Source organism: Thalia democratica, chromosome 1 (genome assembly GCF_965202585.1).
Source record: "Thalia democratica chromosome 1, ktThaDemo2.hap1.1, whole genome shotgun sequence".
Taxonomy (NCBI): Eukaryota; Metazoa; Chordata; class Thaliacea; order Salpida; family Salpidae; genus Thalia; species Thalia democratica.
Genome location: NC_139165.1, coordinates 47,084,381 through 47,110,966, shown reverse-complemented (window position 1 = coordinate 47,110,966; position 26,586 = coordinate 47,084,381). Strand labels below are relative to the sequence as shown.

General features: G+C 27.9%; 2 protein-coding genes across 2 annotated transcripts; both read left to right on the top strand.

Annotated features, from left to right (window-relative positions):
- Nucleotides 1-1,338: 1,338 nt before the first annotated feature.
- Nucleotides 1,339-6,659, top strand: LOC145843171 (protein argonaute-2-like). Its single transcript, XM_082950635.1, has 18 exons — nt 1,339-1,475; nt 1,576-1,829; nt 2,083-2,237; nt 2,450-2,571; nt 2,633-2,772; nt 3,045-3,196; nt 3,353-3,458; nt 3,709-3,804; nt 4,085-4,147; nt 4,208-4,315; nt 4,385-4,515; nt 4,601-4,680; nt 4,892-5,075; nt 5,208-5,295; nt 5,390-5,587; nt 5,750-5,980; nt 6,177-6,373; nt 6,490-6,659. Exons 1-18 carry the CDS (start codon nt 1,349-1,351, stop codon nt 6,584-6,586), a joined length of 2,529 nt encoding a protein of 842 aa, XP_082806761.1. The 5' UTR covers nt 1,339-1,348; the 3' UTR covers nt 6,587-6,659.
- A 12,527-nt stretch (nt 6,660-19,186) lies between these two features.
- On the top strand, nt 19,187-26,586 carry LOC145831523 (uncharacterized). Its single transcript, XM_082938805.1, has 10 exons — nt 19,187-19,493; nt 19,703-20,143; nt 20,272-20,502; nt 20,980-21,281; nt 22,128-22,423; nt 22,571-22,699; nt 22,769-22,903; nt 23,826-24,053; nt 24,395-25,231; nt 25,903-26,586. Exons 1-10 carry the CDS (start codon nt 19,227-19,229, stop codon nt 26,232-26,234), a joined length of 3,198 nt encoding a protein of 1,065 aa, XP_082794931.1. The 5' UTR covers nt 19,187-19,226; the 3' UTR covers nt 26,235-26,586.

Here is a 26,586-nt window from a genome sequence, read left to right as displayed (position 1 = left end):
TTGTTTAAAATTTTTTGAAAAATGTTCCTTAAATTCTTTCTAAAGAATATTTTATAAAAACTTAAGTGAATAAAAGAGGTATAAGTAGATAGGTTTTTAGTATATTTTTCAAAATAGCCATCTGAAAAAATTGTCTATCACTTTTAAATAGTCACATTTTTATCGAAAAATTTAAAGAAAATTATCTATATTTCAAAAGTTAAAAAGTTATATGTTTTTATATTTTAAACAAAGGCGAATGTTAACTTTTGTTAAGAAAATATTCAACCCCCTATACCTTTACTTTACAAATCAAGTAAAAAGTGAAAAATTATTGTAAAGCCCAAGCTAAATTGTGGTTTAAATTTTGAATTTTAAAGCAATAGTTTTATACATTTTTGTTACAGTTTAAAAACGTTAAAGTTGTTTTGTTTTTTTCAATTTTTTAAAGCAAGCTATACTTATTATTGCTATACTTCTATGTAATCAAAATAGTTAAAGCAAATAAATACTTTTTAGCTCTTTGATAAGGGCTTTTTCTAACCAAAGTATATTGACCATAATTGTATGTGGTCAAAACTTTATTTTTGAAATAGTTTATATTTTTACTAATAATTTTAAAGTAAATCAATTATTTTACTTTACTATTATCACAGTGTGCTAAAATTGATATGATTTTTTTAGCTTTGTTTAGTAAGGTTTAAAAAAAATGTTTGATAATACTCATCTGATTATTTTAGAGGTTTCAAGTAAAATTTTGTTAAAACATTTCAAATAAATTATAGCAAATTGTAGGTTTCAAGTATTTTTTAATAAATTTCTTTGTAATTGAACTGTGAACCATCTAAACGGGAAATTGATACAGTAATCATTCGTAGACAGGTTTATCTCAAGCTAACCGACTGATTTTATTTATTATGAACATCTACAACCTATCTAACAGTCGCTATTTTAGTATTCATATAATAGCGTTTTCGTAGAGTTTAAAGTAAACAAAAACGTAAATTTATTTACTGATCAAGTAGTTTTTTTCTAAAGGTATTTATCATATACTACTTAACTAAATTTAAAAAAAGCAATTTTTAGTAAGATACTTAAGTTTGTGCCTCCAATAAAATATTTAAACGTGCACATTTGTAAATGATAAAAGTAGTAGTAGATTAGTATATCTAAGTGTTTGACTAAACCCTTAGTGACTTTTTGTCACAACTTTTTTTTGTGTACTTTACAAACGGTTAACGTATGTCAACTTACTCTTGAAAAATTATACAATTTGTAAGGACTAAAATAGCAGACAGTATAAAAGGATCAACTATTGAATACTAAAAAAAAATCATGTCGAAATATTTTCAAGATTTAAAAAAGTTATATGATCATGATTAATGGTGGATTTGAAAATTCGGTGCCTAAAATGTTAAAAATACCTCACCCAAAAGCTAGAAAAAAAACTGATGAAAACATAGACAACTTAGTTAAAGAAAATCAGAATGATAAAGGTGACTAGTTTGCTGAGTAATTAATACATTTTTATACAAAAATTCAAAACAAAATTTACTGTCTTGAAATATACAGATAATCCTTACATACTTTTAACAGGTAAAGTTATGCCTGGTGAGAATATTGAGATAAAATCTAATTATATTGAAATTGGAATTTCAAAAAGGTGTCAAATTTTTGTGTACGAAGTGGATGTAGTGTCAATAAAAAGTATGAGCTGTGAAAACTACATTGAAAATAATAGTTGGATTATTGATGCAAGTGTAAAGAAAACTTTAAAAAATTACAAAGATATTGGATATTTCAATGCTAAAAATAAGAAGTTTTACACGCCAAGTCAGCTGGATACTTATGCAAGTTCTAGTTTGTTTTGTAAGAATACAACATTTAATACAAATTTAAACAGTATAACAAAATTAATTTGGAATAAAAATAGTTGTCGAAAAAAGTTGCTTTTTGTTTAAACAATAATCTTAAATTAATTAAAACTTGGTTAATAATTTTTTTATTACGGTTTATAGTACTTGGAATAGACTAGCAGCTAGTTTTAAAATTTTTTTTTGTCATAATTTGAAACTAAATGTATAACATTAATTGTAATTAAAGTTGGAAAAACTGAAGAAAACTGTGAACATTAATGAAAAATTAATAGAAATTGTAATAAATTTGAAGTACAACTCTACTGTAGACTTGAACAGTTATAATAGCAGTTTATTGCATGATGCTCTAAGGACAATTATGAAAACTATGCCTGCCAAACTGTTAGTTTAAGCAAAAACTGAAAAATCCTAAAGTTTACATAAAGTGTTTTAAAGTTTTTACTTTTTTTTAACAATCTTAAAGCTCAATTATTTTCTTAATTGTTAATAATGTTGTAACATTTCAAATAATATTAGGTTTTAAATGTTTGAATTTAAATTTTATAGTTATTAATATTTTGCCTAAAAAGGTAGTTAACTTAAATTAATTATAGGTACTTTCCACTTAAAAAGAATAACCTTGAACAGCTTAACAAAGAAACTTTAAAACAGTATGATAGCTTGGAAATTAACTTGAAACAATCAATTCTGCCAAATCAGAATTATAAGCTTGACAGTAAGTAGTTTATGCAGATTTTAAAATATAAATAACTGATTTAATTATGTTTTTTTTTTAGTATCTTCTGTAAACTTGTTCAAGTCTAAACCCTTCATTGAAATTCTTTGTGAAACAACTGGACTAACTCGTTACAATTTGTACCAAGGACTAAAAGTTAAACAGTTTGAAAAGTTTCAAGAAATCGTTCAGGGAAAAAAGGTTAAAATTGAAACTTTTGTTTTATGATTATCAATAGTATTTTCTAGACATTTTTAAACAAAAAGTCCATTTATAACTACAACTTAATCATTTATAAAAATGAGCTTATTGAGTTAGTTTATCTTAAGAACTTAACATGTTTTAAACTCTAAAACTAAAACTGCAACAGTAAAAAACTTAAAACCAGTGTATTGTTTTACAAACTGTAGTGTTGCTATATACCATCCGGGAATGATAGTAATCAAGAAACAAGATATCACTTACTTAAACAGGTTGAACTAGCAAATCCAGAAATGTCAACAGCAAACTACAGGGTGATTAGTTTAACAACCAAGCCCTTGAGTGAAATATGTATTGAATTGAATGGTTCCAGATATGTAAAACTCACTCAATACTTCGAAAAGAAACATGGAATAAATCTTCAGTAAGTTTAAAAAAAAGTAAAAAAAAAACTATTATAACCGTGTTTCTACTAAAGAAATATTTTAAACTCAAATGAAAGAACAAATTTGGTATAACTTATCTGAAATAAAAATTGTAAATAATAAAGACAAGTATAAATGCTAACACCTACTTTCAGATATTTAAAACTTCCTTGCGTAATAGCTAATTTGAAAAAAGAATACGCTTGCTTTCCATTTGAAGTATGCAATCTGGTCACAAAAGATGAAAAAGATTTATGTCAAGTTTGTACTTTAAGCAGTTTGATTTTTTATCTACATAGCTAATTTATTTCATTTCGTTATTTCATTTGAGACTCTTTCTATAAAAAACTTAACTTCACAAACAGATAGTATACAAAACTGATTGTGTCTATACTCAATATTTACCAAGTGGTACTATTAAAACTACTTGAAATTAAACATTTTTAAATTGAGGATTTCAAGGTTCTTAATTTTATTTTAAATTGTATTATGATTTGTAATAATTATACAGTCTCACAAAGAAAGTAAAGATACGATAGAGTTTTTGCTACAAAATGCTGAGTTTAATAGAAGAGTATCAAAAAATTTAATACAATTTGGATTTCAGGTAACTATTTCTTATACAATAATTATAAACACTTATAGTCTATAGCAATTCAACCCAGTACATAAATTACTTAAAAACTAGTTAAAGGTTATCGATTTAACACAGCTAGTTATATATTTAGTATAATATGTAATTGTTAGTAGTGTAAACTCAAAAGCAAACGTGAATATGAAAAATAGAAATGCTTAAAAAAACGATCAAAATTCAACAAATAATTGGATATAAGTTGATAAAATGTTTAAAATAAACTATGTTTAATTTAACTAAACTGTTTGTTTAGATTGAGAAAAAGATGGAAAATATTGGCAGTCAAGTGCTACCTGAAGCAAAACTCCAGTTTGGTGTTAGTTTTTTTTAAGTTAATTAAAAAAAAACTTATAAATAACATACAATACTTTTACAGAAACGAGAATCTAAAAGTAAATTGAAAACTTATTTTAATGGGACAAAAATTGTTGAATGGGGCTTAGTGTGGTTTGATCAAATCAACCAATCAAATAACGAAATTAACGTGAGCAACTTATTTACTTATAAGTATTTTAGAAAAATTAAACAGTGAGAATTTTAATCTTGATAACAGGAAGAAAATCTTCAAACATTTATTGAGGAAATAACTAAAACTTCAAAAGAAGTTGGAGTCACTATAAGTGGACTTTGTAAAGTTAAGAAGTTAAACATTAGTAGTTTAAGCTCAATCAAAAGCATGCTTAGGTAAGAAACAGTTACAAATTAAAATAATTTATAATAAACAAACATACTCAATATCAGTTTCAGTAACTTAATATCATAAATATAGTAAGATGTGCACTGATGAGAAACTTCAGCTTCTTTTTGTTATCCTACCAAGTGAAAAGAAAATCAACACAAGGGTTTATAGTAAGTTGAACTTAAGCAAGTGTTAAGAAATCAAAGTATTAGATATTTTTTTTGTAACATCATATTAAAACTTATAAAACATAGCTTTTTGAATTTTCAGATATTTTGTTGATTAAGTTTTAATTAAGTATTTTTTAAACTTTAATAGCTACATATGAAAAATTGTCTACTTCGATAAAAAGTGACTAAACTTACACATTAATTTTGTTAGATACAGTTAAGACTATTGGAGATTCCGAACTGAAAGTAGCAACGCAATGTGTGCAAGCTCATACAATTGTTAAAATTAACAAGAAAAATAATGATAGAGTTAAAAAGTCAACGCTGGCAAATATTTTGTTAAAGATAAACGTTAAACTTGGAGGAACTACTAAAGTAATGGAGACTACTAAAGGGTAACTTAAAAACACACTAAAACTATTGTAACTTAACACATAATCTAGGTAAAGAAAAGTTTTAAAAATGTCAGTTAACTTTCAGTCAAACAGCTATAAAAATATTGTATTACTTAATTCAAATTTAAACAGATCTTCAGCATCCAATAACGGTTTTGTCATAATTGGAATTCATTTGAGTCACGACCATGTAAAAGGCAGAAAACCTTCAATTGCAACTGTAAGTTGAAGTTGTAACTTGTACTCAAAACAAATAATAGTTTTTAGCTGTATAAAAAAAAACTTGAACACTTTTAAATAATTGTAAAATGAAGGTTGTGGCGTACAATGATAGACACCCGTCAAAAATTGCAACCATCGCTCGTTTGCAAGCACAACGTGAAGAGGTAATCGGAAGTCTTAGTGACATGATTGAAGAAGCATTGAAAAAATTGGAAATATCAAACTGCTTACAAAAACCATTGAGAATTTTAGTGTATCGCAATGGCCTTTCGAATGGTGTTTATAAGAAGGTTAGTAGTTATGAGAACAAAAATGGTCATGTAGTTATAAATTGATTTTAATTGTTAACAAATAGTCAAAATTCTTTAAATTAAAGTGTTCGTTCATTAATACAACGCGTGATTTTTAATACATCAACATTAATTTAAATCATATCTTAACTTCTTATCCAGGTTTTCGAGGAAGAAATTTCTAAGGTAAGGCTAGCAGGATCAAAGTTTGACCAAAAACCTGGTATTACCTACATATCAGTACAAAAGAACCATTGTAACATACTTTTCTATCCGAAAAACGAGGATAAGAAAGAAAAGATAGTACCTCCTGGCACCACTATTGTGCCCGAGGCTTGCGTTCCTTGTCAGCAAGACTTTTTTCTCCGCAGTCAGGCCAGTGGCACCAACCCCGTTAGTATTCGTAATAATGTTGAGAATTAAATTAAATATTTTAAATTAAATAAAATTTTTCTTTTTGAGCTAAAATAATTTTTGGCTGACAGACAATTTTATATCTCCTTAAATTAAGTAAACGTTAACAGTTTTTTTAAAAATAATATACAACAATATTAAATTGAGTAATGGAAAGTATCACATTCGTATTTAGCAATCAATGAAGCTTGTTCATTACCACGTTCTTGAGAACTCAAACCAATTCAAGAGCGATGAGTTGAAAAACTTGACTTATCAGCTTTGTAACACCGACTTGCTCTACATTAGAAACGCCAGTCTACCCGCTCCAATTCACTATGCTCATTTGGTAGCAAATCGCTGCAGAAACTACCTTGATGAATTTTTTGTTGAGTTAGTTTTACTTAATTCAAAAAAATTGTAATAAAACAAAAAATAGCTAAGAGTATGAACAGTAAGTTAGTATCAAACATTGTGATTACTAATTAAGACAAAAAATAATTAAACAGGATTTCTGGAAACTCTATTGAACAACAAGAGAAAGTTCTGCAAGATAGTATAAAAGCCGCCCATGGAAACGGTACAACTAGTATGTGCTTTGCTTAATCATAGAACTTATATGTTTGAGTTGCAATTATTCGACATTTGTTTTAGTTCTTGTGAAAGTTAAGTTCCACCTCTCGTCACAGCCTTTTTTACTTCGTTTTTTATATTAAACTGAGTTTTTTGTAAATCATGTTTGTTTTGACTAATCTTGTAGCGATAAAATATTAGTTAGATATATTAATAAAGTAAACATTATGTCGACTAAAAGTAGGTAGATGTAAATTAGTACCAGTACTTGGTTCTAATGAAAATAATCTTAAAATTTAATATATATCCAACGATAACTATTGTTATAACGTTTGTTTCTTCTTACAACAAAATGAATAAAAATATTTAAAAAGTTTAATACATGGCAGTGAGCTTAACGATTCATAACAAAACTGTAGTACAAATCACCAAAAAGTTAGTGTTTTTTAAAATGAAAACTGCTTTTAAAACAATTATTAGCATATCAACATGAAAATGTTAGTACTCTGGAAAACGATTAAAGAGAAAATTTAAAATTTAATCAAAGTTAATTTTAAAAATTAAAAAATATTTATTGAATTTTTTCAACTAAAATAATTTGAGTTTAACTATGCAAATAAGTAAGAAAAAAGCTTAACTACATCTTTTACAAAATTAAAAGCTAAGTAGGAATTAAGCTATTCGTTTCAATGATCCTATAAATAGTCCTAAAACAGCTCTAAGTCTTGTAATATGAGTTCGTATTTTTACTTAATGTATATATGTTTGAAAAGATTCCTAGTGTTACGAAAAAAGCTTGCAATTGTTATAAATTTAACATTATATAAAATTTGTAATAGATTCAGATAAATAAAAAAATTAAATGAGAATTGTCAGTATATCGCTTTGAAGCTTAAATATACGCTATAACTTTATTTTTCAGTATATATCTAATTTATATTTTTATAGAAAAAAAGTAATTAAAATTAGTTAACCTTGACTGAAGGCTTAGATATTTTAAAAGTATGAACAGTTGTTAGAAAAGTTTTATACTATACACAAAGCTAAAAAATAAACTTTCATTAAAAAAAAAAGTAGTACTTAATTTTACGGAACAGTTAAATTAACAAATATTAAAAAGTTTTACGATACCAATGTATTGCTTTTTTGTACGGAAAATAAAATTTATAACTTCAATAGTTTCTGTAAATGGTTTTATTTTAAGAATGCTCACTTATAATTAAAAATAATTAGTTCTTAAGAAAACAACAGTGTTTTAAAACTTCTCCAAAAAAATGCATGTAAAATTTTAGAAATATTGTTAACGACTGAATACTTACAAAAAGTTGCTTTATGGCGCATTGAATGTTGATTAAACTTTTTTTTTTAAAGTTTCCATTAAACATATTTAAAGAATGGTAGGTGATAGTTTTGCACGGAGCATCACTTTTGTACTTTGGGTGATACTTGTGTAAGGATAACTTCCAATTCTTAATATTTATCTCTATACTGTAAATTTTAGCCTCTTTTACACATCCTTTTACCATACTTTTTTATTATTAATATGATACCTTAAAAGCTATACTGAAAAGTACTTTAAATTCAAAAGGTATGCACACCAAAGTTTGATACCTACTTAACACAATTAAGATAAATTATTACATTATTTTTCAGTTATAAATTTAAGAAAGCCATTTAAAAAAATAGTTATGGAAAAATTTTAGGTTTGCTAATGAAATTTACACTAAACCCGGCGTGGCATCCAATGTAAAGTATATTAGTACCTATGAGCTAGTGCTAGATAAATGGGGACAGTAATTTTTATAGAAAAAAATATACTGTTAACTGCATCCTAGTTAAAAACAGCCATCTATTTCATAAGAAAACGCTAAAGTAATATATTTTATTTAAACAAAATGAAGTGCAGAGATTACAGAGTGCTAAACTAAAATTACAACAAAACATTTGAGCATTAAGATTCTAATAAGTATCTTAGAGCTTAAGGCAAAGAAGCATCTTACATCTAACGTGTTTGAAATACAACATACTAAAGCACATCGCCTTCACCAATTATTGCAAGAAATTGTAAATAAAATGTTCTTTTGTAAAGTATAAGTATTAATTACTTTTTAGTTTTTTGTATAATATTTGTTTACGATACTTAAAAGTGACAGTTAATAATATTTATTTTTACAAAAAGTTCCATATTTATTTACATTCTTAATATTTATAAATTGAAATGTAAAATGAAGTGAATTTAAAATACTGTTTAACTTGTTATTATTAAAATGAAATGTCGATTTCATTACACTTAACTAAAACACTGCTGTAGATATGTTTAAGTTTTTAATTTTAGCAATAATAAAGATTAACCAAAATTGGTTAAACTAGTAAAAGTACAAAAAGTTAAACTCTAAAACTTACATACAATACTTATGTGAATTAGTACCTAGATTGATACTCACATAAAGTTTATATTTAAAAAAGAAGGTTATATCAAAAGTGATTATTTTAAATTGTGTTACTATTTATAAAATATGCAAAAGACCGAGTGGTCAAAACCTGTATATTGGAATAATAAACTTTACCAATACGCTCAGTTTACCATCTCAATTGTACTAAATAAAAATCAATTTAGATTAGATAATGTAATACCCAAACCATTGTAATAACTTTGTAAGTCTTCTCACTTTACAATCTAACTGAGAAAGATATAGATCTCTGAAAGAATTTAGATAAAAAGATTGTAACGGTATTAAGTGCAGATAAACACTTTCTTGAAGCCTTTGAACTCGACCTTGGTAAAGCGACAGTTGATAACACAGTTGTCAGATTTCTATCAGAAAATCGCAATTCAATTACTCGAGTATAGTATTTTAAGTTAAATGAAACAAACTTTTATACAGAACTAATTTTTTCTAGAATTCTAACAACCCTGATTAATAAATCAGTTAAAGTATTTTTTTTTGCTGGTTAGAATAGCAGCAAATGAACAGTCTAAAAGAACTATCGAATTATAACAAAGTTATTCAATTGTTATTGTGTACTAAAAGTCTTTTGTTTATATATTTTACTTATTTTTATGTGTTCTTAACATATTAGCCAAACAAAAGTCTTAAGAACGATCGTACTTAGATCAATATAAAGTAAAATACATTTATCTCCGGCGCATATTTTTTCTTAAGATTGTATGAAATTGAAATATTTCATATATTAAACATTTATAAAAAACTGTGGTTTATTGTATAATTAATTAAATAAGGTTAAATACATGTATATTTTAACAATATAACTATTATGTAGTATTCATTTAAATATTATTGCTATTTATTGTGCAACGTTGAACTCGGGCATTTAAACCAAGCTAGACCACTTTAAAAAATTTCAAAGTGTAATTGTGTGCAAGTATGCAATTTTAGTACATACATAACTGCATGCGTAATTTTGTTAAGCATTATTTAGCAGTTTAAGTGTTTTTAGTAATATGAAACACTTAAAAAGGCTTTGTGCTAATCAACAACAAAAAAAACTTCTTGCTTTAAAACTTTAATGAGATTGGAGATCTTTTTCAATTGCTTTTAATTTAGATAAAAACAAAAACTGATTATCACCATTAAAAAAATAGAAATTAATTTAATTAAGTTTGATTAGGGTAATTCAGCTATTCAATACAACAATTAGTTCCCACATGCGGATATAACAGCTATTTTTTGAGACAAGAGCATCCTATGTAGTTGAACTACGATTTTAGCTCAAAAGGCAAACTACTTAAATCGAGAGAGAACATTCTAGAAGTTTTGAGAGACTATTATGTTGGGTTAACACAAGTTGCTGCACAAAATGTGCGTTACTTTTGTGTCAATTAAGGCAAGCTTTTCTAGCAATTGTTTTGTAATTTGAAATAACCGTTTTTTGTAGAGTATCTAAAAATATACACATATACATGTTTTTAGTTGAACTTTTACTATTAAAAACTGCACACACATCAAAATGTTCAAGAATTTTTTTTAACTTCAATTAAAATTTTTAAAAGACTAAAAAATAAGTAAAATTTGTACAACTACTAAAGCTGATACCTAGCTTATATTTATGGTATCTCGTATTATTAAACAAGCATATAACTAAAAATTCTTAATTATGCTTATTAAAAAAAACTTAACATACTTTAAAACAGACATTTTATGCGACATATATTTTGATGTGTGTGTAGGGCTTAAAAATTGTTTTTTGTAGCTAGGATAAAAAAGTTTAATATTTTTTTGTTGTTTAATAAAATAAGGCACAACAATGTATAAAGCATAGCTTAAACTTCTCAGTTAGAAATTCTCTTCTGTGGTATGCTCAAAGATAAAAAAGAGAAAAAAATGCGCTATGCTACGGGCGTTGCCTGTTTAGCATGAGATAGTTTCTTTCTCAACTGAATGATATGCCAGTTAAACTTTTTGAAAGTAACAGTGCACTGTAACTTTAGATAATATGTGCGTCGAAGATCTGATTTTTAATTTTTTTCAATATTAAGTTTTAATAAACTAACAATTTTTTTGTACTCCATAAAGCAAAAACTATGTATTAGCTTAAATACAAAGACAGTTCAAGAATAAAAAACTTACGTAAATAAAACTACGTATGATAAGTTTTTAATTATAATTTATGTATACTTTTATAAATATAATATGTTAACAAAATTTCAAAAGTTAACTCAAAATAAATGCCAATAGGTATGTGTTTATTAGTATCAAGGAAATAAAAAAATTAAGCTAATAAAGCCCATAAGCTTAAAGCAAGCTAGTTTATTTAGAAAGTACGAGCAGAGCAAGTATAAAATTCTGTCACTACGTCATTCTTTTAGCTTTATTTTTCCTCCAATTATATTGCGCCGTGTGCTCACGTGACTTTGTTTAGTGTTAGCTTACTTCTCTTGATGCAACTTACCAATTCAGTTTATTTGCTTTTACAAAAGTTGTTATATGGTAAATCTGTACATAATAATCAAAGAATATCCAGATTGCTGCTTACCTTACACATTGGCTATTGTTCAAAATTCATTAAGTTTATCCTAACTAGAACTTTAGAATTTCAGAAACTATTAAATCTTTTTGTTATCATGTATACAAATCCTTTACTAAAATAACCAAAAAACGTGCAGAAGCTTTCTAATGTATAATTTTTATTTATTTTAAAACTTAGTAAAGTTAATGAAAGATAGTGGTCTTAGTTTCTAATTTTTTTTATTTATGAACTTAATAAACAGCTAAAATTTCAACTGTTTACAAGTTATATTGTAGAAAAGAGTATAAACACAAGTTATTAAAAAATACTGTTGTGATACTTCAAGCTAAATTGGTGGTTAGAACTTGATCTTAAATTAATTATTTCCTAACTAAATAATAAAATTCCATAAACATTTAGAACAGTTTTTACCAACTGTATACTGTTGCTATAAGTAAACAGGTTAAATTTTTAGCTATAAATGGTTTATTTAAAAAATAATATGTTTTAGAATGATATTAGTTATAGCCTGAAGTATCTTGATAGCATTTTAAAATTACTGCATAAAGTGTTTTATATAACATAAATATCTCACTAAACAAGGATAATAAAAGATAAGTATTTAGTTATAAATAGTCTTATTCTATAGTATAAAGTTAATTATTTTGTTTCCCTTGAAACTTAAGTATTTATAAGTAAGATAAACATGTATTAAAACGTATACACTATGATTTTTAATAGTCACTATATAAATTATGTATTCATTAATGATTTTTTGAACTCTTTTCCTATAGCATACTTAACTTTTTTTTTCTTAATTCACACGTATGTTTTCGTGATTTCATCTATAATGTTCACTCTTTATGCGCTGAATTCAGTTATTTATTAAAAAAAATTCTGAAATTTAAAGCTTAGGAAACAAATAAGCCGGCCATTGAAATGTATGTTTGATTTTTCTTTAAAAGTTAAATTATTCAAAACGTTACAAATTGAGTGAGGTAAGATGATCATATCAGTTCAAACTAGGGGTTAGTTTAATTTAGTGTTTAAAATCCAAATTATTTGCCCATTATTATAAACCACTTGTCATATTTTATTTAATATGCGCACATTTCTTAACATCGTAGCTAAACGACTTTGGAAACATTATCATCCTAGCTAGTGAATAATTATTAGAGCTGAAATTCTTAAGCCTGAGACTCATTGATATTTGTCACTACCTTAACTAAATCTTTAAACTTTAAGTTACAGTATTGCGCACAGTTTAAATAGCTTATAGTGTTTTTGAGTTATAATCTTAGCTTGTAAACATTTTAAGCATCTTGTCTTTAAAGCACTTCCTTAAAAACAAAACCATTTTATAAGTAAACTGTAACTGAATCTAATTAACTTTTTGATAGAAAATACTCGAAGCGATATTAAGAAATGTGAGCATATAAAATAATCATGGTATAAAAAAATTTTCCTCACAAAAATTTTATAACATGTTACTTTTGTATATTAGTTTATTATAACTATTGCCAAAAAGTTACGCTTTTAGTTTTGTGTGGCTAATAAATTTAAAATTTAGGTGGGCATGTTTGATGTTATCATCTAAGAACAAATTTATTTCTTTACTTTTTTTGTCCTATCAGTGTATATAACCAACTCTTTGTTTTACCCATCAGCATCATTTGTAACTCATATATGTTATTTTAAGAACTTTTACAAAACCTTAGTTTTTAAAATTTATCGATTAATATTTTATTGCAGACACGAAAAAGTTTTGTCCTTCAAATTTATCATTTTTTTAAAGTACTATTTTTCTTGTAAGCTACTTCATAAAGTTAATGTAATTGATGTTTTTTTATAAACTTATGTTTATATTGATTAACAGTAATGAAATTACAAGATTTGTTAAAGCAATAATTAGTTATAAGTGGGTAAAATATATAAACAATATACCAAAACCTTCTTAAATGCTACAGTAGCTTAACTAATCATAATAACTTAATTTATTGATTAAAAGTACTTAAAATACATCAACTAATGATATTGCTTTAGTTTAAAATTTAATTTATAATATTTTGCTTAACATAACTATACTAACATATATACCATAATTATTTTATTTAATGTAAAAATCAAGATCAGCAGACTTATACAAAAATAGCTGTTTGTATTATTTAAGCATTTCAGTTTTTATCGATAGCTTGTAGCTAATTCTATATGTTATCAGTATAAAATTTAACTACATTGTTATAACTAAAAATGTAAGTAGTTTGAAACATTAGGTATAACTGTCGCAAATTTTTTACCTTTCTGATCATGCGTAAAAGATAAAAAAATACAAATTGTTGGAAATATAATACAAAAACGTTGTTAGTTTTCTATAAGTTTACATTTGAATCTGGTTTATACATTCATTATATTTTTAAATTTTATATCATTCCAGTTTTTAAAATTATTTTAAAAAAAGAACTTAAAAACACGCTTGATCAATGTGAACATAAGTATTTTTAATAAATTGAGAAATTTTAATAGAGTCTACTTTAAGTTTCTTTCAGAAAACATTGATGGCCGTATTTAAACTTAAAAAAAACTTACTTCATAAACAAAGAGCAATTTGTTTAAATCTGCTGATCTTTTTAAGAATAAATACTTTGTAAATGCTAATTTAATCACACAGTAAAAGTACTTTTTACAAAAAGTGCACAAAAATTAATGAGTCAACGTAGTGTATAAAGTGTATTTAATTTATATTAAAACATAACCACATAAAATTAAATAACAGTATAAAAAATGTTTGAAAGAATTTTGCAGCTTAAAAGTTTGCACGTTTTGTTTGTTTACAAACAGAAAAGTTCGAAATTAAATTTAAAAAAACCTTCCTTACAACGAGAAAATCTTAGTAAGCGTGCTTTATTAGTTTGAATTACCTAATTATTAAAGCATCATAAGTTAAAAGTCTACATGCTAAAAAGTTGACATAGAAAAACTTGATATAGTTTGAAACAACTTCAGTTTAATATTGCAAAAACTAAAAGTTTACGTAATTTTTACTTACAGTGCAGAAATACTTAAATTGATTGGTAAATTACTTGAACGTGCTTTATAAACTTTTAAAGTTTATTAAACTACTATTTCAATTACCTCTTTTTTCGAATTATTTTTGTTAAATATTTTTGAAATTATTTACTAAAATAGTAAGACTAATCAAAAATTAGATTAATTTCTAACGTGATTATTTTGCATGTAGGCTTTTTTCTACCAACTTAAAGATGTTTAACTAAAAAATTTACTTAATCGGCATTGCTGGAGTATATAATTAGAGGTTTTTTATTTAATTTCAAATATAGTTAAAAATATCTATTTTTACGGAACAAAAGTGTAAATACTTTTAAGCTGCATTTTCAAAATGTATTATTTGAATAATCAAAAACTAACTTATACATAATTTAAAGAAACTATACTTTATATTTACTAAAATTTTTTGTATTTATTGTGTTTATTGTAAAGCCTAAAAGTGTTTTGTCATTAATTTGAAAAATTCTTTAAATTAATTTGGTTAAAAACATTTTAAGTCTTTAAAAAACGGAAATATGTACCTTTAGTTAAGTAACAGTGTTTCTTTTCTACTAAAAGAAATAAGGCAGTCAATTACATTAAAAGTTAATGTGGTCATTTATTTGCTTTTATTTTTAAGGCAAAAGTGCTCATACTTTCCACAGTTCATTTGTTCCTCAGCAGTTGTATAAACTTTGTATTAAGACAAAAAATAACTTTTAACAACATCAGGCAATTACACGAGGCAAAGTTCTAATTCGTACGCGTCACACATAAACAACTTTTGTTTTATTTGTCTCTATTTTCCTTGTTTCAGATTCTTTGTGCATGATTTGTGGTGTTGTTTTGTTTTTTACATTAGATTTTGTGGTGTAGTAAATTTTATCTTTCAACTTTTGTTTTCCAGGATTACATAAGTATATGAACTTAAGTTGTCGATTTTTTTAGTATTTTATTATACTATGACTGGTTTTCTTTAAAAGTTAAGAAATAATATTTAACATAGTAAATAACTATAAAATATATAGTTTTTTGTTTTATTAAAATATTTAATAGAAAAATATAACTTTTACAACAAAAATAGTTTATTTTTACCATTTGTTTTTGCAAATTAAAATACTTATATTATTAGCAACAAGTTAAAATTCTTCCTTTAAATTAAACAAAAATCGGAATTTTACTTACAATCTCATTAGTTTTGAACAATTAAGTATAAGTTTAAAAAATCATAAGCATGTTCTAATAATATGTATGTTTAAAAATCTCCATTGATGTGTATAGTTTTATTTTTGTTAAAGTTTATCTTTTATCTTGACACCTGTAAATTGTGATAGTTGTAAATTATTTAAGAATTTTGCAAAATTTAAGTAAATCTTCAAATACTTAAGGTAGGTTACTAACAAAAGTATATATAAAACAGACATAATATTATAAGTATTTTGTGTAAATGTTGCTAAATTTTAAAATTTTATTGCAAACATAGTTTTAAATAGTTATCAAAGGTTTATCAAATAAGAACTTCGATTAAGAATTAACTTCATATTGTTATATTTAAGCTATACAATAAGCTATGATTTAATGCTCACAAGCTGTTTTAAATCGATTTAATTAGTCATATCAATAATGTATTAAGAAATACTTAGTTTTTTTATGATAAAGTTTTATCTGATGATTAAAAGTTGTTTCGTTAAGTATTTATTTTAACCACATAAACCATATAATACAATGATAATCACTTTGAATGCCTAAGTAGGATAAATGTATTTTTGTTGTGTTATGGAACAATGACACTAATTAGAAAATTAAAGTTTTATAGCTATTAAAACAATATAATTAAGAAATTTGTTGCTTATTTATTATAACTAAGTATTAAATATAATTATGCTATAAATTTTTCTACCAATTCACTGCACAGTGCCTAACGCAAAGTGTTGTATAAAAAAGCTTAAATAACTGTGTTGTGTTGATAACTGTAAGTATAGTTATTCTTTATCATGTTATTATATATTTATTTTAAATTTTTTAGCTAAAATATTATTAAATCTTTATGTGAACAAAAGCCAATGCAAGAAGCGGTACATACATTACTTAAAAGTAAGCAACTAATAACATTTTTAAGAAGGCTAGATTCATTACATGTTACATCGTTTTCAGGGCATATTTATTACGTCATAATTAGTTAGTTCCCATTGCTTAAAGTTCTGTGTTTCTTTTGAATAATTTATATGCTTAGGTAAGTGATACTATGCTTGATAATACACTCTTATGATAATCGAATGTATTATAAAATGTGCTTCAAGCTTGTTATCTTTTCTAGTACAGCTTGTGCGTGCAAGTTGGTTTTAAATTATCTCTATATTTTAAGTTGAATTTCAATGATTTTTTATTACATAACTTTTATAGTATATAAAGTAATATTGTGAAAGTTGAAAAACTTAAATCAGTCCAAACTCCTTTCGTAAAGTAAGAAATTTTACGTTATGATATTGATTGTTTTTGTTGAATGGAATTGTTTTGATTACTGCCAAAATGTATTTTTACAACACAAATTCCTAGTTGTAAGCAACTTCTTTCCAATTGGAGTTTATTATTATTTTTGAATTTGAAAACATAACAACCAGCTGAAAGATTGTTAATAAATTTTTAGGGAATCAAATAATCTTTATAATTTTAAACTGTTACTAATTTCTTGCAAATCTAAAATATATCAAACCCTACTTTCCAAAACATAAAATTAGTCTGATGTAATAAGAGTTCGTTAGACATGTGTTTTACCGACAATGTTTATTGGACTTTGAACTGGTTTTTATTACAAGTTTTATTTGAAATTTAGTTCCTAGGTTTTCAATGCACCATTATCATACGATTCACATTTTTTTTTAATTTAGAGTATTTTAATTATTTTGTGTTTTATTTGCGTTATATAAAAAAATATTATTCTCTAAAAAAATCTATGACCAAGCTTTTATAGCTAGAGTCATTTTTATGCTTGAAGTACTTTCAAATGCTTCGTCAGCAAGCAAATAGAATAATATTTTAAAACTAATATTAACTTATTATTCTACTTGCTTGCTGACAAAGCATTTGAAAGTAATTCAAGCATAATGAGTCTAGCTATAAAAGCTTGGTTTTTTTTTTTTTTTTGAATTATAAAACCTTTTTATGTATAGCAGATAAGATAAAGAAAAAAACACACATAGAATATTTGACATACCAGAAGGACGATTTGAGAAACTTAAATACTATTGCTGTAAATTAAAGTAAAAGTATATAAGTTATTTTAAATGTTATTCAGACACATTGACTTACAAAATTAAAAAAAACAGTTAAACTAACAATTACCTTTCAGTAAACATTAAATCTTTTATATTTATTTTCCGAACAGACACTACAACTAAAATAATTTATTTTTGTAGATATGTAAATAATATCTTAACTATAAAACTAAATTATGTAAACATTATATACTTAGGTCAATTTTTTTTTATTAATATAGACAAAAAAGCAACTTGTTTTTTAAAATTTTAGTTTAAACACTTATATAAAATATAATTATTCTTAATTAAGTTTTAAAAAACCTAAAAGTGATATAAGTTTGTTTAAATTAATTGTTTGCTTTTATTATAGTATTGTTTAATTACACTAGTAACACTACTTTTTAAGACATTTGGTTTGTTTTTGAAATTATTCTTGATATAAATATTTTATTGTTTGAAAAAATTTACTCATAAGTTGCTTTTTCAAACTTTATTCTAAACGTACACTAACACATAAAAACCCACGTATTTTAGATACTGCTTTATATCTTAAAGCTTTACATATACATTCCACGTTGCAGTTTTGTGAATAATTTTTGTTTTTGATTTCTTATAACATTTAAATAGTTTGGTTTTGGTACTGATTTGAACTTTTTTAGTTACAATATTTAAAAAAAATTCCGTACAAACTTATGTTGAACTTGAGTTTTTGACAAAATACCTGTGAGTCCTTTTACCTTTGACATTTAATTAACTGTATATTTTTTAATTTGGTTTTTTAGTTATTCAATGTTTACAAACTTTGTTATTTTGTTTAATTAATTCGTATCCTTAAAGCTACATAAGTTGAGAATTTTCTGTTGTTTAACTTAAAGCAAACTATAACATTATTATATTTTAGTAAAAGTTAAGAGATGTAAAAAATGTTGTTTGTGTAATAAGCGCACGTAAACTTGTGATTGTAAAGTATATACTTTTTTTATTTGTTTTTTCGTAAAACCGATCTGAACTTTTATAATTATAAAATATTTTATAAAAAAAAACATTTTCTTACAAATGAAAACAGTTTTATATAAAAGTTATTATAAATCTATTTATAAAAGAGTACAAGGGTTATTACTTATCTACTTGAAGCATTTTTCAACTGTAGGAAAAATTTTGCTCTACTTAAAGCGTATTAAACTTAAACATTATGTTTTAAAGTCCAAGACTGAATCCATTTAAATATAAAAAATAACTTATTATATATAATAAATCACTTATTAAACAATTTTGTTAAGGTTGAATAATATTTTATTGTCATGGGAATATATATTACGCAAACAAAAACGTTTTAAAAAGTATAACTAATTTCAGACAAATACTTATTTTTGGTAAACATTTGTGCAAGCAGTTATTCACAAATGGCTTTAAAAATGAATACTCCGGACATAGAGCCGATGATAGTTTCCAATGATGAAATTAAAGCATCTCCTCAAGCAGAGGAAGAGCCCCTTGAGCTCGAAGACGGCGAAATAGATGATTCCGACGAATCAAACTCCAAGATCTCGCCGCAGAACAATTCCGACGATTCGCAGGGGTCTCGTCACAAAAAGTCGTCGCACAAAAAGAAAAAGAAAAGCAAACGTAGCAACGGCGACGACAAGCTTTCAAAGCATAAAAAGCGAAAGGTTAGTCTGGTTTTTATGAAAGCTTAAGAAGTATTGGTGATTATTAACCATGTTTAGTTTAAATAATTTTGTGTTTTTAGATGCTAATCATTTACTAATCATTTACATTTTTTAAATTTATTACACTTTAAAACAAAAAACCCATTTTGATTACCACTGTCGTTTAAAAACCCGTGCTACCCCACATCGAAAAAACTTATATTCTACAGAACGATGGCAACGAGTCAGGCAGCCCGAGCCCGAAGAAGAAAAAGAAGTCGAGGCACCGTAGGCGCAACAGGGGCTCGAAGAAGAAGAGCGACCTGAACCCGCGTCCAAGCGCCAACTCCGGACTGGAAAGCAACGGCGGAGGCAGCAAGCGGAACTACCAAGACTCCGACTCCGGATCGTGCTACAGCGACTACGCCAACTTCGAGGATATGAGCAAGTTCAAAAGCAGCGACAACAACAACAACGACTTTGACAAGTTTCAGTCGGGCCGCGTCTACGATGATCTGGACGATCCCGAAGGTTACCGCAGCAACGGCAACGCGGATTTTTATTCCCCGAACAAAGCGGACGGCTACTCGTACGGTGGAAATTACTCCGATGACGTTGATGGTGATTATAAAAGTAACAGCTTCATGTTCGATCGTATGCCAAGTAGTCAAGTGAGTTTGAGTTAATTATATTGTACATGCATGAGCTTTTTATTGCTGTTTTTGTATGTTTTTGTTAAGTTAAAAAGTTATACTCTCTAATTTTCAGAGTTTTATATTAATATGTTTTAATCGTTCAGGGCAACAATTGCAAGTACCTGAAAGAGCTTCCAGAGGAGCTTGATGGGACTATTTTGAAGTACTGTCAAAACTTGGTGCTGTACGGTACCTGCAATGAAATCAACTGCAAGTTCATGCACGAAGACTACCCGTGCATGAGTCACTTTGTTCGTGGAACCTGCTACGTCAACGGAACTTGTCCGTTTGCCCACGGAAACTTGTCTTCCGCTGCGCAACATCTCGTCAACTACGTGAGAAAAAAATTGTGTTATTTTAAGTAATAGAATTGAATTTCTTAAATCTATCTAAAATTTAAACCTGGTTAAAATTTAAGTTGTTTTTTTTAATTTTAACCAAATCCTTAAGTTTTTTTTATTAAGGGTACTTGAAATCACAAAGCTTTTTGCAACTTTTGTCCTAGTTTTTAGACGCTAAAAAAGTAAATTTTACTATAAGTTGATGATTCTTAAGTTTTTATTCTTGTATATAAAAAATATTAAAAATGCATTTAAAATAAAACTTACTTTAAAAAATAAATTTGTTTTATTTCATCAATTAAAATAGCTGTTTTTTATCAAACTTAAAAAGACGTTTTAAATGTTTTAATATTTCTTATCAAAACGTTAATGATAAGATAAAATGAATTTTTCGAGATTTTCTTCTTTTTTCTTACAAATATCCTTAACAAACAATAAAAATCGTTTAATATTCAAGTTAAAATGTTACAGTGGAAATTCCAAATGAGCACCATTGACGATTCGAAAGAAATCAACTACTTGAAAGACGTTTACAAAATCACACCTAAACCCAAACCGGTCGAAGGTGAAACCCTGCTGCCAACTCCGACCAAGCAGATGCTTCAGTTGCTCTTCGAACAGAAGAACCTGCAGGGAGCTGCATCTCCCAACTCGCTTCGCAACACTCCAGACCACAATGACTTTCCGCAAAGCGAGACATCTAGCGGAATTAGATCTTTGATGGATCTGGAAGTCGCTCCAACTGCTGACATGCAGAAGAAAATAAATTCTAAGTAAGCTTGTTGAACATAAGTAAAAGTTTTATAATCAAAACGTTCTTTTAGTTATTTAACACTTTAAGTTTGTTAATAACAGTTTGCTTATTAAATTTTAAGCACCGTGTTTTAAAGTATAAACTTTGACTTTTGAAACTGAGCTGTCAGCAGTAATTGTTAAATAACATTAGCTTAAAAGTTTTGTTAGTATTCAGTGGTTGTAAATATTAGCAAAAAGCATTCAAAAGCTATGCAAAAAATTGGTAGTAGTTTTAGTATATAATAGTTTCGTTTGTATATTTAAAACACATTTTTGCTATGTTTTTAGATTTAAGTTTTAGTTTGAATTAAATATCAGAGTAGATTAACTTTTTTAATTTAAATTTAGCTTTGCTATAATAAAAGAACAGCTTAATAATATAATTTAATTTTTACAATAAAAGAACAGTACAGCATGGTTTATATTACTTATTTTACGAAATAAATTCACGGACTTTATTTATAAAATTATTTATCCGTACAGACAAACAGTTAGCAGATGTAACGAAAGTAACAAAAGCTATAAGTTTCAGAATAACTATATGTGAGTACAGTTATAAAATCGTTTATATATATGTTAATAATGATAGGTAGCAAGAACTATTTTAGTTTTATTTAGAAGATTACTTACTTTTTTAAAGATAAAACCATTCAGCTTTTTTTATTTTGTTGTAGAAAAATGTATATACTTTAATGTAGCTTTCGTACAAATACACTAGTAACAATGTTTTTTATTGGAAAAATGACCGAAAAGTTTTCAATTTAAAACTATATTTACAATTCTACATTTTCACAATCTTAAAGAAAGTATTTAAAAAATCGCAGCGAGGTGAGAACATTCAACAACCCGAATCCGATTGAGCACGATCTTTTTGATGAGGAGGAGGAAATGTGTCCATCTGAGGAAGGTTTCACCTCCAACCTGTCACCGAGGCCATCTCAGCCGCCAATTTTCAACAACAACTTCAACAACCCTGTGCCTACCAACATCAACAACCCTGTGCCTCCCAACATCAACAACTCTATGCCTCCCAACATCAACCACGATATGATGTCTCCGGTCAGGTTCCCTAACATGTTTTCTCCTCCAAGACCTGTCGTTGTTCGACCACCTCCAACAAGTTTGTGCTGAAAAATTATTATTCTACTAGTATTTTTAATTATTAATTTACTGTCATTTGTCTAAACTCGAGTAAAAAATGAAATTTTAAATGTTATTTTACATGGCTTTAATGATTTATAGTACTAACGTCACATGAATATTTTAGACTGTTGGCCAGACTTCAATGGAGGCAACAACCAGATGTCAGATCCTTTCATGAGCCCACCAACACTCCCAGGCAACGGAATGCCGATGAACGGTAACATGCTTAACAATAGACCTCCTTTGCTAAATAGTAAGCAATTTTCATTAGAACTTGTTATGGTTCTAGTTTTGAAATGGTTGTAACTTATTTTATTTTTAGGTCCTCCCTTTAATCATGTTCATCTTGCCAGCCCTCCGAATGCGAATTTAGGGCCTGGAATATTAGGCGAGTTTCCTTCGACGAACTTTACGCCAAACTCAATGATGAATGAAAATGTGAAAGAAGACATTCCACGTAAGTTTCATTTCGTTCTAGTTTATACCGTTTATATATATATATATCTTTTCTTTTCAGTCTTTTTATTTAAGTTTCAGCTGTATTTAGTACCATAATATGTTTTCAAAGTCAGTCAGGTAGATAGTTAGACACAGTCGAGTAATTTTTTTATTTTTAGTGAGTTAAGCATGAAAACATTTGCAAACATGAATTTAAATTTTCAATACACAACTTTAGATGGTCAAAACATTCCAGCCTGCTTTTCTCAGCCTCCTCCAATGAATTTCGGCTGCACTCGACCACCCTTTCCGCCAATCAGAGAATTTGGCTTCAACCCTCAACTCGCGGGACCCCAAGGGTGTTCCATTCCAATCAGACCGCCTCATATGTTCGGTGACAACATGAGGACGATGATGCCAAGCAACTTGGCACCGATGCAGCCGAGACTGCCTTTTATAATGGGGGCAGCACCTCGAAATCAGCCTCTTTGCCCGCCTTTTAATAGTTTCGCAGAAACTAATTGCAATCAATTTTGTCTTCCCCCGCCTCCTTTGACAAGACCGTTGTTGAACATGAATCAAGCTAAAAGCGTTGATTTAGTTTCAACCGAAACTGATGTTGACAAAAGAAGCGATCAAGTGAAAAATGCTAGCACGAGTTATTTTAAAGCAGGTTGTTAACTAAATCTTATCAAGGTATAACTAGCTTTGTTTGAAGTTAAGCAACATTGAGGCAGTTTTAGAAAAGATAGTTTAGCTCTTGTAAATATTTTGTTCAGTCTGAAAAAAGTAAAAGTTTTAATTTTTAGAGTTAATGAAAGTTTCATTGCTTGCAGAATTTTATTAAACAGTAAAATATTATTCAAGTCTCTATAACAAAAATCAAATAAACAAAACGCTTAAAAAAAATACTGTTTATGAATTGTGATACTTATTTTCAGAGCAAAGTTCTACGCTGAAAGACCCTCGCAAGCGAAACAGTGACGAGATCAGCAAATCAGACGAAGCAAACAGCTCCTCCGATGAGAAGCAAGAAGCTCCCAAAATGAATCCCGTTCAAAACATACTGAACATGGCCAGCCAGTCGGCTAAAAAGCAGTCCGTTGAAGAAAACATGATGAGCGGAATTTTCAGCGCAATTGGATGCGATGGCTCGCAAGCCAACGATTGTAAGTTTTGTAACTTAAATATTGACACACATACGCTACTTTTTACAGTTTTATAAAGACGAAGCAATATTATTTATAATTTTGATTTCCTTAAGTGTGCACAGTAAAATGTACCTGTTTCAAGTATGTGTACAGTAGGGAAAAACTGCTTCAGTTTATATTTTGCAATTTTAAAGCTCAAAACTGTTATTCACTACATAGTAATCATTGAGACTAACTTTAGTAGCATCTAGTTTATTTTAATTAATTTAATATATAAACGTATACTTTTGGTCTAAACTGATGTTGTGAAACAATTCCATAACTTTTCAACGGTTCTAATTAACATTTTTTAATTTTAGTGAAACAATGCTTGATCAAGGCCAAATCGAAGCACGAAGTAGAAAGCTCAATGTACAAGAACAAGATGAAGTCGGAAGAAGTGAACGATCCGAGACCGAAGACCTCGAAAAGCGACAAGCCTTCTTTGAAGAGGCATTCGTCCTCTGAGTCAACTTCCAGCAGCAAACATCTAAAGAGAGTCCGAGATCCGACTCCTATCAACGAGCTAGTGAAAGACCCGAAGAACATTCCCCTCCATAAGAAAATTGGAAGTGACGACTTACAAGACCCGCGGAAAATATTCGGAAACATCAAAATCATCAAAATATTCATTGCCCCGGTGCCTAAGTTCAAACAGGTTTCCGTTTCGAAAAGCTGTAGCAGTACGAGTGTTAGTTCCAGTCTGGGCAGCCCAGTAATTACTACCATCAGCGCTCAAAGAGATCCCAGAGTGCGCAGTAAGCGCAATGAAGCAACCGAGCGTAGATCGCCCGATGCTTCCAAAGTACAAATACCCGCGGCCTTGTTGAAAAAACCCCCGTCCATGTCAATACCGAAGTTGCCTGAGTTTAAAATGCCTGAGCCCAACAAAGACCCCCGTTTGAACAAAAAACCCGTCTCAATACTCAGAAAAAGAAAAGGCGCACCTTCAACTATTTCAGTTGCGCCTAAGATTTTGAAGCCAACTTTGACAGTTGACACCGCTTCAGCTGTTTCAAACATGACACTACCATCTTTGATCGAGCCTGTTAATGAGCTTTTTGAAAAAAGCAGTAGCCCTGAAGCTCCGTCGAACATGGAGCAAATCGCTCCTTATGATCCAAGATACATTCAAAAGCAAATGTCGTCCATTTCAGGTTTAAAAAATTTTTTAAGTTATTATTTTTTTAAATAAATTGCTAAAAAACTAAGCTATGGTTAAGTTTTAAAAAAATTGCTACTAATAAGTGACAAAAATAAATAAAGTAATAACTTTTATTTTTATCATTTAAGTTTAACTAAATGTTTAACGTTAAAAACAGTGTATTCTCCTGTCATTCAGGCCAGTTGGGATTTTTAGAAAAACTCAGGCCAGCTCAGTTTAATCTAAACATTTCAAAGTTTTAGAAAAAGGTAAGCACAGGCTAATTAGACATTTTTTTGAAAAGTTTAGGATAGTTTAATAAATTAATTGGTCTCAGGCTATTTTCTACTATATTTTTATGACTTCAGTCAATTTTAGTTTTTAATTATGGTTTTATTAAGGTTTACTACCTAGTACTCGTTGAATTATCGAATTACAGCTTTATTGACAGTTAACTTCTAGATTTTTGGTCACTTCTACTAAAACTTTTTTTTTGATTCAATAGATAATTTCATAAATTCAGGCTGCCTCAGGCTTATTATTTAGTTGAGCTTTTTTAATTTATACAGTTGTAACATTGTAAGTATTTAACTTTTCTTAAATTACCTAGATATAACACAAAAGTTTAACCCAAAATGCGCATCCTCTGAATGTAGCAAATTGATATTCAACTTTAAATTTTAGACGACGCAGTGAAGCCGATAATGCCGACTTCCATCCTGAAATCTTCCCCACCCATGTCGCCCAAGTCAATACCCATCTCGCCCAGGTCCATACTCAAGAAGAGCAGCTCGCCGATGCGTGACGCGATCAAACCACCGCCACCACTGCTCGCCCAGCCCGCGAGACCCCCTCCAAACCTGACCAGGACCAACCTGACCAGCAAGATACCTCCGCCCGTGCTGGCTTCAGCCAAGAACAAGCAACCTCCCGTTCTGGTGCCTCGGTCCAAAAGTCTTGCGCCCCCGAAGCTGGCGCCTCCCAAGCTGATACGAGCCACCGCGGTTAAAAAGTGATGTTGTGCGGCGTGAAAGTTTGTAGAAAAATTGCCAATTAGGTCTTCAGTTTTTGCAGGGAATTCTCAAAGAACTTTTGTGCAAGAATTTGTGTAAAGAGTTTTTAGAAGCCGGTTTCAGTCGATTTTAGATGTGCATTGCAAACATTTTTCCGCGACTAGTGTTTATATTTGAGTAGCAAACTGTGACTTTTGAATTTTATGGTTTTTAGTACTGTATTTTAAGTAGTATAACGACCCTTTGTTCACACGACCTTTTGCTCATTTTAGTACCTTTTTGAAGTTGTTTTTTGTTAAGTTATTTTTATTTTGTATCGTTGAAATGTGTTTTTAGTTTTTATTGTTTAATAAAA